Below are 14,653 nucleotides of genomic sequence, written 5' to 3'. Positions count from 1 at the left end.
GGTTTGTGTACAACTAGGGTTCATAGACCACAAGGTAAGAAACCCTTCTTCAGACATTTTTAAGAGTGTGTGCACGGAAACCAAAGTGCTTTGCATGCTCTCTAACGGTCGACTCTTGTGAGGCAGTAGAGGCCGGTGTGGCCAATGGGCCAAAGGCCCCTCTCCTGCCCTCATGACTTGCTGGTTTCCCCCACCACTGCCGGCCCCCGTGGTCCTTCCAGAGCCAAAATGGCAGGCAAGGGTAAGGGCTAGCAGGAGTCTCCCAGGGTGCTTAAGTCTTGCCAGCAGGAATGAGGAACTTGGAGGAAAAAGGCTATAGACTCCACTGATGTCGACACTTCTAGAGCAGTGAGAACCAAGCCGAAAGAATCCATCCCTCAGATCGGGTGCTGGGCCTCCAGCCACGGCTGACAGAGACGGGGGTGGGGGGTGGGGTGGGGGTTCCCTGACCTCCACTGAGCTGGAACCAAAGACCAGGCCTCTGATATCTAAACAGGCAAGTATTTAGCATGAGGGCTGAACCAGAGGGTGTCTGGGACGTGTTTCGTGGAGGGCTGAAAAGAAACATACGGAAAACCAAATCTGTGTGTGAAGTGAGCTAGGGGGTCTCCGAGAAGAGGAGAAAGCCGAGACCAAGGACCCTTGCCGGATGGTACAGTGGTTAAGAGCACAGGCTTAGGAGTGCCTAATCTGACTTGGAACCTAGCTGGGCCCCTTGCTGGAGGAATGACTCTGGAGATGTTGCTTAATCACTCTGAGCCTCAATTTCCTCATCGGTAAAGTGGGAATGACACCCCTCCCCCAACAGGATAATTACGCAGATCGCACGTGAACATATACATAAAATATTTAGCACAGCTGACAGATTCTAGAGGGGCTTAAAATGGTACCCGCCATTATCGTTTTCATTATCATCACCATCCGGGCTATTCTCGTCCTCTGCCGCACTCCCTCCCTCCAGCTCACAGCAGTCCCCGGGCCAGTGCCGGGGAGAAGAGGTGCCAAAGCCATCTTACCCAAGTGTAAATCTGACCGTATTACTCATCGGCTTAAAACCCTGACTGCCTCCTCCCTGTCCTCTGATAAACCCAACCCTCCTAGAGAGCATCCCAGGACTGTAGAATCCGATGGCTGCTCAGCACTCCAGATGTCACCCCCTCGCTGCCACAGCAGCCCCCTCCCCCCAAGAGTTTTACGTTGCGGCCACCCTCCACTATTCGCAGTTTCGCCAGTGGAACTTTGGGAATGCTTTCCTACCCTACTCTTTGCCTGAAGACCTCTCAGTCCTTCATCGATCTATTCGTGCATCACCACCTCCAGGAAGCCTTCCAAGCCCACCCCTCCCAAAGACGGAGTGTGTTCCCATGGCTGTTGGTTTCACACCATATTCCTTGTTGCCTTAGCCGAGACTTTCCGCTGTGTCTGAACACGGTGCCGAAAACGTAGCAGGTCCTTGATATAGTGACTTAGTGAATGATTACACGAACGAACAAAGATGGTCGGACAAGGAAGGAGGCAGTGAGTTTGGTGAGGGTCGGCAGGAATCTTTTCACGCTGGGAGGCTTTAGTAAAAGACAGCTCAAATAGCTCCGGGAAAATTGTTCCAGATCAGTTCAACTATTTGTCTAAAGCTCTCACTGGGAAGCCGGACTGCATGGCTAACACGTCATTTATACTGTAACAGTTGATGGTCCTTAAGCATTTTCACATCTTAGGGATCTTTCGGTCTCCAGACTCATCAGAGCACTGTTAGAGGTTTTTAGTCCAAGGCATTTCTGCATTACTTGATTAAAATAGTTCTAAACGTTCTAAAGAATTAGCCAAATGGGGGACAAAAAGGCAGTCAAAAATGAGAAAGAGAATGCTTAAGAGAGCCCGAAATCGGCCTGTTAGACATAAAATTAAAATTATATAAACTACCATCAGATGTGTGATATCAGGCAGATTAAGCACGAGAGAATTCCTTTAAGAGAACTAGTTTTCTCCCAGGCAGCCTAGCGCACTGATGAGGATTTCATCCATGAGATTGGGGGGGGGGGGGGGGTGGGTGACACCAGGGCCCCCAGAGCCTCCGAGCAAGCCCTAGAGCCCTTTGCGCTCCAGAGGGAAGAGGAGGGTTCAGTCTCTGTTCTCAGATGGGCTGGGACTCCTGCAGGCGCAGGCCAGCCTGCGACACTGACCCAGCCCTCTGGCTTTCTTTCCATTTTCCACTCCTGCAGGCCACCACTATAATTTGTAGGTGCCAGCATCTTCCTGTTCTATTTCTGCTGAACACGGAGGAAGCGGGGCAGTCCGGGATTTAGATTCCACATCCAGCTGATTTCTAACACTGTGCATTGAAAGAAGCAGGGGATAACAATGGTTTTTCTCCTTTTTTCTTTTAAACTTGGGAGATTCTGAGGCACCTGGGTGGCTCAGTCGGTTAAGCGTCTGACTTCGGCTCGGGTCACGATTTCGTAGTTCGTGGGTTCAAGCCCTGTGTCGGGCTCTGGGCTGGCGGCTCGGAGCCTGGAGCCTGCCTCGGATTCCGTGTTTCCCCCTCTCTCTGCCTCTCCCCAGCACACACTCTGTCTCTGTCTCTGTCTCTCTCAAAAATAAATAAACATTAAACTAAAAAAAAAAAAAAAAAAAGATAAACTTAAAATCCTACAGATGTTTTCCTCACAGTAAGAAGCTTCAGAATAAAATATATCTAAACCGAAAAGAGAGAGAGAAAAAAAAAAGGAGGTCACAGGACTCCTCTCCTTGGGGCTTTCAATCGAGTTTAGTATAACCTGGAGCGAGGTTTTTAGAGCCAAGATTTAGGTATCCTGAACCCTGAAGTTATGCAAAACTCTGTGTGTAGGAGCATATTTCTCAGCCTCCTTTTTGTCCTAGCACATTCTCACTAAATACTCAGCTCCAGAAATGGAGAACCGCTAGAAAGCGTGTGTGGGGGGCAACGTGCACTGCCTATGAAAAGCAGGGGACGGAGGGGCTGACCTGCCCACACGGCCTTCCTCTGTCTCCTGAGCTGGCCTTTCCCTGTGTTTTCTGGAAGGGTCCTTCCCTGTTATTTTCCTCCCATAATCTCAGGCTTCTGCAGGCCTCTTGGCCACCATCCAACCAGAGTTTCGCCTGCAGAGCCGTCTGGGCACGGGGCCCCACACCAGGCGGCGAACGAGACAGAGGCCGGTGCCAGGCGCGCGCACTCCAGAGCGAGGGGAAGCCTACCAAGCTTCCCACCTCCCGGCGGTGGCTGCTCGGGGTGGGCGTGAGGTGGGGGGAGTTGACTCTTGGATCCCTCTTTTTTTCGTAGTTGGAACAGAGGGCCTCTGCAGCGGCCCACTTTTTCTCCTCGGCACGTTGTCCAACAACCACGGGCAGGGAGTGGAGTTTTAGAGTATGACAACAGTCCCGTAAGACTAGCAGGTGGCAGGTGTGGTTTCTGGATTCCTTGTTTCACGCTCCCCTTGTCACTGTTTGTGGAAGAGAATTCATTTCTAGATGTGCCTTGAATGGGTTCTGTTTCCTTTGAAGAGCTGGTCGCTGAATGCCTTTCAAACCTCAGCCCACAGGCCTTCTCCTCCATAAGGAGCTGTGCCAGATGAAGGAACCACCCCTCACCCCTACTTATTCCCACCACAGCACCTGTCTTCTCAGTACACTTATCTGTGGCTGGAGTTTTCATGTTTAACATCAGTCATTCGTTATTAGAACGTAAGTTCCATGAGAGCAGGCACAAGTCTGGCTTGCTCCCTGCTCTATTTTTAGCATAAGAACAGTGCTTGGCACAACAGCAGCCATTCAACAAATGTTCACAGAATAATCAACTAATCCCACTTAGTAGATGTGATTTCAGAGTCCTGTACTTGAGTCCCAAGAGCACCCACGTAGATATAGAGAACATATGGATTAACAGCAGCTGTTACCAGAGTCAGACTGGTTTTAGTTGTCCGTAATCTCAGAATGAATTGACAGGTTGGTGAATTCTCCAGAAGAGCTACTTTTGTCTCATACTACAATGCTGTACGTGAAGTTTCTAGCGTTCAAGATTCAACATTGAATGAATAATCATGACACTCAGCAATCCTGACCCTGTTTGTGGTGCTGGGAATAAATAGTAAGAAAAGCCCAAAGTCCTGATGCTGGAGGGGAGCAAGCAGGCCGAAGAGTGGTAGGAAAAGACCCGAAGGGAGGCAGTCCACTCTTGTGAGGCGGTAGAGGCCTGTGTGGCCAATGGGCCAAAGGCCCCTCTCCTGCCCTCATGACTTGCCGGTTCCCCCCACCACTGCCGGCCCCCATGGTCCTTCCAGAGCCAAAATGGCAGGCAAGGGTAAGGGCTAGCAGGAGTCTCCCAGGATGCTTAAGTCTTGCTGGCAGGACTGAGGAACGTGGAGAGAAAAGGCTATAGGCTCAGTTGATGTCGGTATATCTAGAACCGTGAAAACCGAGCCAAAAGAATCCATCCCACAGACTGTGGGCTGGGCCTTGTAGGCTGTGGTGGGGACAGGGAGGAGGCGGCCCCAACTGCCTCTGCACTGGCCAGTCCACACTGAGGTATGGCTCTCCGTTCTAAGAGTGCTAGAGGGAGAGACGGAGTGGGACTGAGGAGAGCCACCACCACCGCCAGGGCACTCCCAGATGAGTATCGTGGGACCGAAAAGCCTCGGTTTGGAGAAGAGCAGAGCCAGGGGAGAACATGTGGAAAAGGGACGAACCTGATTTGCCTGTAAATTCTGCGGGGCCCAGGAGCTAGAACCAGTGCTAATGAGTGAGGCTCTAGAAGGCAGATTTGGATGCATCTAGGGGAGACAGTAAGAGCCGCCGAGACTCAGGCAGGCTGCAGGGGGAGGGGGCAAACCCTCATCTCTGGAGATGTTCAAGTGTAGGCTGGATAGGAAAGACGGAATATAAGTGTTAGATAGGTGGGGCGCCTGGGTGGCTCAGTCAGTTAAGCATCTGACTTCAGCTCAGGTCATGATCTCGCGGTCCGTGAGTTCGAGCCCCACGTCGGGCTCTGTGCTGGTGGCTCAGAGCCCGGAGCCTGTTTCGGATTCTGTGTCTCCCTCTCTCTCTCTGACCCTCCCCCCGTTCATGCTCTGCCTCTCTCTGTCTCAAAAATAAATAAACGTTAAAAAAAAAAAAAACGTTTGGTATATTATCGCTGCTTACGTCGACAGTCAAGCCAAGTTAGTTTCTTGGCTGAGGGTTTGTTGGGGACGTAGATTCGGTAGAACCTGTTCCTTTCAATCAGTTCACCTGTTTCTCCAGCAGACGAGGGAGTCTGAGCCGACAATGGCACCAGTCCACGTGCCATCTCGTGTACGGCTAGAGCAGCGAGGCCTAACATCCGCTGTACTTCTAAAAGCAGAAAGCTAGCTGCTCATGTCCCAGATCCGGGCAGAGTTGGCTGCAGAACTAGGGCAGCTGTGTCTTTTGAGGGCGAGAAAGGGAGATCTGCCTCTGAGGCGCGTCGCTCCACAAACATCTAGGTGATCCACCTCCTTGCAGAAGCTCGGAGATGCACGGCACTCTGGTGCCCCTGCCTCTTCCGCTGGTCTTCCCTGCTGCCTTTGGGGTCTTCCTGGGGGCCCCTTAGCTCTTCGGGGGAACTTGTGGCACAAGGGCAACAGAGCAAACCAGGCTGCTCCTTAAGCTCCGAAGTCTTTGAGAAGCTCCCTTTGCGGAGGTCTGAGCACACGGTCAGATTATAGCCAAGCCACTGCAGATTCCAGGTCCGGGTTGTCAAACGCAGGTCACACAGCTTTGGAAACGTCTGCACTTCATCCTTTCAGAGCGGGGATTAACATGTCTGTCGGGGTGTCACAGCGCAGCACCGTTCCGGAGAGCTAAGCATCCGGTTCACCTCGTTAGGGGCAGCGAGAAGTGTGCTTTCGGATTTTAAAAACGTCTTGCTCAAAAAGACAATTGCTCACGAAATGGATCCTCGACACTGCCGCTCAGTGGCCTGCAGAGGTGGCACAAAGCCGAAGATGACCCCCCGGGGGGCGAGTCTCAAACGGGGGCGAGGGGGCAGAGGCAACGGGAAGATGACGTATGCCGTCCAGGGGCTCCTCGGGTTCCCAGAGGACAAGCCTCAGCTGCCCCTGGCGTGAACCAGCCCAGCAGTTCGTGCTTCTCTGGCTTTTCTCTCTCTACGGTCTCTTTTCAGATTCCCTCACTTCTGCTTCTTGGGATCATGTAAGCTGCTCTCACGTCCCTGTCACATGGCCTGTGTTGGGGAACCCACAGTAAGGCAAGGACTTGGAGTCTTACTGAGTTGCAGGTTCTGCCTCCCCGGGCAGATCCGCAGGCAGGGGGCTCGCCTTCTCCCGAAGCCTCTCCCCTTGGGCGCCCGGCCTCAGGCCAGCGGCTAACACCCCTCCCGCAGGGCAGGGGGCTGCTGCTCACAACAGTAGCCACCCTTTACTGAGAGCTAAGGGTCAGGCACTGTGCTAGGAATGACACCCTCTCCCCTTACCTGATCTAAGATTCACAGCCACCCTGGCCCTGTTCCATCAGCGAGAAAACTGAAGGCTTTGCCCTCCCAGATCAGCTGGCTAGTGAAGGACAGAGGTAGGACTCAAAGACAGACCTAGAAGATCAAGAGGCTGGTGTTCTTAACCACGGGGCCACTTACAAGGGGGAATGAGAGGCACCTGGCAGGAGGCAACAGAGGAGAAAGAGACCACATTTGTCACTGCCTCGACAATGTGCCTCTAACTGCCACGGTGGGGAGATGGTCCCTGGGAGCAGCCCTCGTTATCTGGAGCCTGCAAAGCAGTGAAAACTCTTGAGTAGTTAAAGGTTTATATACCCCTCAGGACACACGAGAATATACGCCCCTCAGGAATCAGGACCAGGGACAATAGCACCTTAGCCCTTGAAGCCCAGAGGCGGAAGAGGGGACCATAGGTGACAGCTCTTCTCCCTCCACCCCCATCCGGAGGACAGCTGGCCCTGAAGTAGAGGGAGGGGGAACGTGACAGGGAGGGGTGGGTGGGACACGAAAGGCAGGACGGAGACAGGGAGAGGCGCCAGGGAGCTGAAGGAAGGAAGGAAGGGCCCCCACCCACCCTCTCGTTTCTGCCTCAGGGCCCTCGTTCACAGAGGTCTCAGTACCTGGGTTCCTGGCTTCAAGGACGGCACGAGGTCTTTGATCATTTTGGCTTCTGAGACTGTGACCCCGCCCACCACAAAGAGGATCAGGAGAGGGTGGTCGCTGGGATGGGGCCGGCTCACCTGCAAAACAAACCGCGGGCATCAGTGGCAGAGCGCTGAGCAGCTGGGGGCCTTGCCCCTTGTCCCTCCGCAGAGACCCCAGGGCTGCCGCCCCCTCGGGCAGGGGACGAAAACAAGCCTCCGAGAGAGAGGGCGATTCATTAGGGATCAGGTATGTTAGCACGCGGTGAACCCACCGACCAGAAGAACGCAGACCGCGTCACCGTGTTATACCCCTTTGAATACATTGTTGAAAGAAAGGTTAAGGTAGTGGGGCTATTAAATAGGAAGAGAAGGCTGAGGGGCAACTTATTCACTCCTTCCTTGGCAGCTCTCAGGTGTCAGCATAAACATGCCTCCCAGTCGTCACAGAGCTCTGTTTATTTCCTCCGAAGAGCTGGCCACAGCCTGTGGTTATCGGATCGGTTGGTTTGTTTGTTTCCCTATTGGCCGTGTCCTCTTCTGGAACTGGGGATCTGGTTCACTGCTGAATTCTCAGCTGACCTAGTCTGGCACATGGGAGGTGCTTAGTAAATACCTGTGGGATGGATGGATGGTCAGAGCCCCGGGGGGCTGGTGGTGGAGAGGGTAAAAAGAGGCATGGGCCCAGCACCTGGCCTGGGAGCTTATACTCCAGTGCAGGCGTCGCACCCTTTACTTCCGCAAGCCAACCTTAGCTGAGAACCTACGGTGTGTGGAATGGCCCCCCAGATGTCGTGGAGAATTCTCTGGATGCCTTATGATTTCACCCATAAGGCCAAGTCTTATACACTAAAATTAGAATGACTTGCAGAACCTCCCGGGAAATGCAAGATGACCAACACATAGGCTTAGTGACTAATGGAAGGGCCCACCTGGAAGTTTCCGAAGACACTATGTTTTGAGCCCTACCTGGAAGCCAGCGCAGGTCTGGGGAGGAGTGGGCAGGAGAAGTGGTGTGACCCAGGTTCTAGAGGCAAATGGTCATCCGCTGGGTGGAGCAGGCTGGGGGCCTGCTCCTGGCATCATTGCAGGGGCCTGCATCCGAGTGGCGTCATTGCAGGAAGCATGTTGCCAACTGCCCTCACGGCCACCTCAGCCAGAGGGCGGGAGAAACAGGCTTTGACTCCACGAAGGAGGGTCGACGGAGGCGAGGGGCGTATACACTCATTCACACGAATTACCAACCCCTCTTCTGGCCGTGCAGACGGTCCCCAGGAGCAGCAGGGTGGCCAGCAGCCCCAGAGGAGGCCTGTTCTCCTGCCCCTGCTTCAGCTCCTTTCTCAGCTGGGTTCCTCTGGCTCCCTTGCCTGAATATACCCACTTCTCAACATCTTATTTTAAAAACATTTAAAAAGGTAATACATTCAGCGTTTCCAGTTATATAAGTTACTCTTTGGCTTCTGGAGAGGAAACTCAGAATGGAAAGAAGGAAGGGAGAGACAGAGGGGGAGAGAAGGAGAGGGAGAAGAACAGGGAGAGGGAAAGGGAGGGGGAGAGAGAGAGAAATCTAACCTTTTCTGCCGAAATGGGTGGTGGTGAATACTGGGAGCTCTGATCTCCAGAAAGATGGTCTCTCATTTCCCGACCCCCCCCCCCCCCCCCCAGCTTCTTGCCCTGTAGCTCTCCTTCCCCTGGAATGCATTTGTTGACTGCTTTCTTCCAAGCCCCGTAACATAGACCCAAGACAATCCTGCTTTAGTCACCCTATTCTCCTGGATTTGCTCTCACTGAGGCCATCACGGCCAGCACATGTAGGAGTCAAGGAACACTACTTTGTTTTCATCTAAGAGGTCATTTCTGTGGCATCTGTCACAATCGATGACACCCTGCTTGGCTACTCCAATAGCACTCTCTGTTGGCTGCTCTTCAACCTTTCTGATCATTTTCTCCTCAAATTTCTTCATGAGTCTCTTTTCTTGGTCTGCCCCTCTCAATGTCCATGTTCCTCAGGGTTCCATCTTGGCCCTTTGCTCTTCTCACTCCAATGCAGCATCCCTGAGATGAGGACCTCACCACTCTTTGCCTTCCACAATCTTCTATATACTTCCCAAATGTATGTCCTTAGCACAAACACCTCTACTGAGTTCCTGTGGACATGCCCACCTGGGTGTCTCCCAACAGGTTTCACATTTGATGCATGATCTTCCCCCTAGTCTATTGCCCATGTCGACTTCTTTAAAAAAATTTTTTTAAACGTTTATTCATTTTTGAGAGAGACAGAGTGCGAGTGGGGGAGACACTCTCTGTCACTCTGTCAGCACGGAGCCTAATGCAGGGCTTGAACCCACGGACCGTGAGATCATGACCTGAGCCAAAGTTGGGCACTTAACCAACTGAACCACCCAGGTGCCCCTGCCCATGCTGACTTTCTAACAGCATTACCATCTTCACAGTCCCCTCAGCCCGACACCTGATGGTCACCTTGGACTTGACTCCCTTTCATTTCCCAGATCAAGCCTGTTAATTTGTACCCGCTCCCCTCCCCCTCCAAATTTGTGGATCTCTCCTTGATCCCCTTGAGTTCCACTGTCCCTATTGTGGTCGGGTCCTCACTCCGTCTTTACTAGGTCACTGCCACAGCCTTCTGGTTCATCTCCCTGTGCCAGTGTGGCCACGCCCTCCCCCCCATTCATTCTCCTCGTTCCTGCCTGAGGAAGCTTTCTAAAATGCACACATTTATTGCGGAATGTAGTGAGCACTCCACTAAATATTTTTGTGCAGTACCTTATTCAACCCTCAAAATATCTTTTGGAGGCAAACGCAATTCACAGCCGCATTGGGCAGGTGGAGAGTTTTAAGTTTACATGCGATAGCTCTGAAAACGCCCCTCAGCCCTCTCCTGTGCTTGCTTTCTCCGCGAGTCTCTGAGGACGGAGTTCGAACTCCTTAACTCAGCATACATGGCTCTTTCAATGTGGCTTTGCTGCGCGTCTCTATTTCCATCTTCAGGTGTATACTGTTTCCTGGAGTCATTCACAAGAATTTGAGCTGTGCCTGACTGCATGGTATTTGAGGGTTTTTTTGAACATTTTGGTAAATATATGTCCGTTTATGGAACACTGGCACTGAAAATTGAATTTATCACAGTGTTTGGTCTGAGTTATTTTCATAAGGTAAACAAAGCCATCAAGAAACGGAAAGCCAGCATCCTGAGCCCCACTTTAGCACCCCCCGCCCTGCTGTCATGGCCCCACCAAGGGTAACTACCGCCCTGACTTCTAGCACTCAACATCGTACTTTTTTTTTTTCTTTTTTTTTTCTACAAACCCTGGAGATTCTCCATGTTAGTAGGAAAGATCGTGGGCCACAGGCACTGGTTGGGACCATACCAGTGGGTTTTGGCCTCTGTGCCATGGAACTACGGTTACTAAATATCTTGACTATCACTGCATCATACTGTTTTATGTAGCACGTGTAGTTTCCTCTGTGTAAAGTACCCTCTCCTTCTCTTCTTTACCTCCTTCCCTCTTAGTCTCTTTAAAAAGCATCCCTTCCTCTGGGAAGTTCTAATTGTCTCTTGACTCCTGTCCCGTGACCCGAATCTGACACACACCTCTGCCTTGGCCTTGTCCAGCTGGACTGCTGCCTTGATATACCTGCCTGTCTCCTCTCCTGGCCAGTGAGCTGCTGGAGGGGGAGGACCGATCATATTTATCTTGGGATTTTGGTATTTGTGGCTTTGAGCATAGACCTTGCTCGTGGTAAACTTTCCACAGAGGTTGCACGAATAAAATAAGTGGATAGATGAATGAATGAGACGCATGGGTTAGCTGGAGATGCCCTTCTTAGTTCTTAGAGATCTTTTAGAAAGTCTTTCTTTGCTTCACGTGTGGGTCTTGCAGCTGAATAGCTAACCTGAGGTTCCTTCTCGCCCCGTAAATAACGGTTTCTCACTTGATCCTGGAACAGAAATACAACTGGCTCCAGAACTTCAAGTGGTACAGTATGTTCCCCCAAACATATGCTTTCCATAAGAGAGTCTGGACTCTGAAGTACACTGGCAAGAGTCTTGGAAGGATATATTGAAAGATGAAAAGGAAACAAAGAACAGTAACAACAAAGAACAATACCCTGGGGCCAAGGAGTTGAGGGAATGTTGGTTTTGGTACAAATAAAAGGGTCCGATGCATACGCGTTGCCGTTTGCTCTTGTGGTTTCTGTTTAGATTTATGTTTTGATACCAGACTTTCCTTCTAGAACATGTCGAGTGGGCAGGCTATTGGGAGGCGGGGTCTCTCAAAGTCTTTTCCATCAGAATAACACATTCCTTATAACCGGCCCTCCACGGCTGCATCCCGCATGCATGCGAGTTCGTGGCGTAAGGCGCATTGAAGCTAAAAGCTCTAAGCATTATTTTTGCCCTCGCAAATGTACAGATTAGTAAGGCGAGTCAGTCTCCCCGCTCTCTTCACTTTCCAAGCCTTTGCTGGCTGTGATTTTCAGGCATGGGTTCTGGACGGAGAAGACAGTCTCTGTCCACCGTCCATCCGTCGGAGCCTCCGAAGCGCAGGCTGCCAAAACCTTCTGCGCAGCTCTGGGCCCCGAAGGAGCTCCTTGATGTCCTGATTGGTTTCCCCGAGCAGGGTTTCCTCTGCTTCCGGTGTCCCTGGCGCCCTCCGGGAGTTCTGGGATTCAGCAGTGGACGGACCAGAGAAGAATCCCTGCTGGTGTTCAGTTTATGCTTCGGCCGGGGAGAATGACAAAGGAGGTAAGGAAACTGGCAAGGAAGGAAGGTGGTAAGGGCTCCGGAAGGAAATAGAGCAGGGGGTGGGGCCAGCGTGACTCGATGTAACACCGAGAACCTGTGAAGTAGATAGAGGCTCTGGTTTACAGAGACAGTGAGTCTTGAAGGGGCTGAGTAACTCGTCCCAAGCTGGAGGGCTGAGGCTGAAAGCCACGTCTGCCTCACCGTGGAGTCAGACCGCTCCACACACTCCCATTTACAAAGCGATTCTTCAGACTGAAAGCATTTTTACTAGCTTTCATCTCTTAAGGCCGCACTTCTCATTCTTCAGAGGCATCAGCCAAGGACCAGGTTCCAGGTGGAACTTACACGTTGGATCACACTGCAGAAGGTCTCTACGCTCCCAGAGCCACTCTGTGGTGTGGCTTCACCCCCCTGTCACATTTGCTGCGGTGGGTGGTTTCCTCTTTCCCGAAACTTCCCCCACTCCGTCCTGTTTCTAAGCCCCCTAGGTTTCTCTCCTTAGAGGGCTCTGCTTGCTTGGCCTGCTCCATTACACATCGTGTCCCTGACTGCTCGGGCCTCTGGTCCCTGCTTTTCTCCCAAACACCCCCCTGGGTGCCCCAGGCCCTGCCCATGGTTCATGGGTCACCTGCACCAGCGACCCCAGATTGCTACCCCAGAGCCCAGGCTCTGCTGAGCTGCAAAGCTAAACCCTCAAATGCAACTTATCTTGCTCTCCCTTCCTGCTTCTCAGGAACATTAACACCACTCATCCAGTCTCCCCACCCCAGGTGAACGACCCTAGACGGTGTCTTCTCATTTGCTTCCACATCTAAGCAACACCCTGTCCTGTGGAACCCACCAGCACTGTGTCCCTGCCCTCAGGCCCCCAGCCTGGCTTGAGCCCCCCAGATCTCCCCATCTTCTCACCTTCCCTCTGCTGCCTGATGCGGGTCTGGCCACATTTCCCCCCTCACTTGCCATCGCCAGGGCCACCCTTGTAAAATACAAATTGGTTATACATTCCTGCGAACCATTCGATGGCACCTCAGTGTTTTGGTCAAATTTCAGACCTCTAGTCTTTCCTGATCTGGCTTTTGCTTATCTCTCTGCTTTTCACAGTCTTCCACTCCCCCCACCCACCCTCAGCTCCAGCCCTTGGGAGCCATCCACGATTCCTTCAATGGCACTGATGGCTCTGTTCCTAACTTCTGTTGCTCTGACGGCATTCAACTCCTCTGGGAAGCCTCTCTGACTCCCTGCCTGGCTCCTCCTTCTCTGTGCCCTCCCATCCCATCTGGCACACCGCTTCTCCCTCCTCCCCGCACTCCTCAGTTTTCTTGCCATCTCCCTAACAAACTACAGGCCTCACAAGGTGAGCTCTGCCAGGGCCGGCGGGGCATCTCGTTTGTCTCCATGACTCCCTTGCCCACAACAGCGGCGAGCACACAAGAGATTTTTGCTCGATAATTGCTCACAGGCAGACAAAGATCGTAGCCTGCCCGAACCAAGTTTTTGTTTTTGCTTAATGATTCCTACCGTGAGAGAATCCATCTCACTAGACCTTACGGATCGTATTTAGCTAGTGTTAGATGAAAAAAATCAAGCCTTACTTCATAGTATGAAGCATAGTTAAGAAGGAGAAAACATAAACAATGGTTATAAATAGTGTCGCAGACAGAACTTCCAGGCCGTGTGCTGATTTAATCAACGGATGCCAACAGGGTTTCTTCTTGTCAGAAATGCCGTCGAGTAGAATGGACCTCGGCCAACAGTTCATCTCTCCGTCTCATTTTCCTGTGCAAACAATGAAGAGCTGGACTAGATGATCCACAGGCATGCCTAGCTCTTATAGTCCAAGGGTCTGACATCCGGGCTCACCTGAGGCTCATCGTTTTTGCCCTTCAGCCCCCACGGCATCCTCCACCCCTGCTGTGGGTGCCTCTGCAGGTGTCTGTCCAACACACACGTGAATGGCCTCTTTTGTCCTCATGGTTGTGGGGTGGGCTTCCGGCAGCCATGCCGTGACTGAGGGGTGTGATCCTGCCCCTCAGACTGGTTCAGGAACGGGCCGCTGACCGAGGCTGGGCCAATTCGAGACCCTGCCCTGGGAATCAAGACTTGACCCGAGGTAGATGAGGCTCAGTCAAAGCTGAGCCCAAAGCTGTGGCACAGCTCCCCGGCCATTCATTCGACGAATCCCGAGCACCTACGGAATGCCGGCCACTGTTCTTCTGCATCTTCTGCTGGCCAGGGCGAGTCTCAAAGAACTGTCTGGTTTCCAGGGGCTTCCCTGATGTCAGTCCCAACCCTTCCTGAGGCCCACCACATTGCTGCCTTGAGTTCCCTGAGACACTCCTTGGTCTTCACAATAAATGATCCCCAGTAAATGATTCTGTCAAACATCTTCACTTCAACTGGAAGAATTTCAGTTCTGATCCCCTCTCCACTACCAGCGTTTCCGGGCTTGTTGAGCCACTTTTCCTGTGGACCCAAGGCAACGGAGCTCTCCTATCAATTCAGAGAAAGGCCCAGAGGCAAGCTCTGGGTCTTCTTCGAGTCTTTTTCACAAATCTTCTCATTTTTTTCCAATTAAGCATGGCCACATAGGAAACGGAACAACAACAACAAAAGCCTTCTTAAAAAACACATGACAGGAGGTAAAAGGGCCTCATGCAATTTCATTAGTTAAAACCCACCCTCCTCATGCCAATCCCAACAGAGAAAACATCTTGACAAATCGTGTCCTTTAGTCAAAACAAGTTGGGGGCCAAACACATG

General features: G+C 52.1%; 1 protein-coding gene across 2 annotated transcripts in view; it reads right to left on the bottom strand.

Annotated features, from left to right (window-relative positions):
• Nucleotides 1-14,653, bottom strand: part of SCFD2 (sec1 family domain containing 2) — a 400,714-nt gene that overhangs the window by 2,763 nt on the left and 383,298 nt on the right. The window contains exon 8 of one of the 2 annotated variants that reach the window (XM_019469971.2): nucleotides 7,105-7,224. The exons of the other annotated variant lie outside the window; for it this stretch is intronic. Within the exon in view, the coding sequence (XP_019325516.2) occupies nucleotides 7,105-7,224 (120 nt within the window). The remainder of the gene's footprint in view (nucleotides 1-7,104; nucleotides 7,225-14,653) is intronic. 2 annotated transcript variants of the gene reach the window in all.

This window comes from Panthera pardus, unplaced genomic scaffold (assembly GCF_024362965.1).
Source record: "Panthera pardus isolate Hobbes unplaced genomic scaffold, ASM2436296v1 HiC_scaffold_13, whole genome shotgun sequence".
NCBI lineage: Eukaryota > Metazoa > Chordata > Mammalia > Carnivora > Felidae > Panthera > Panthera pardus.
This window is presented reverse-complemented; position numbering and strand designations above follow the sequence as displayed.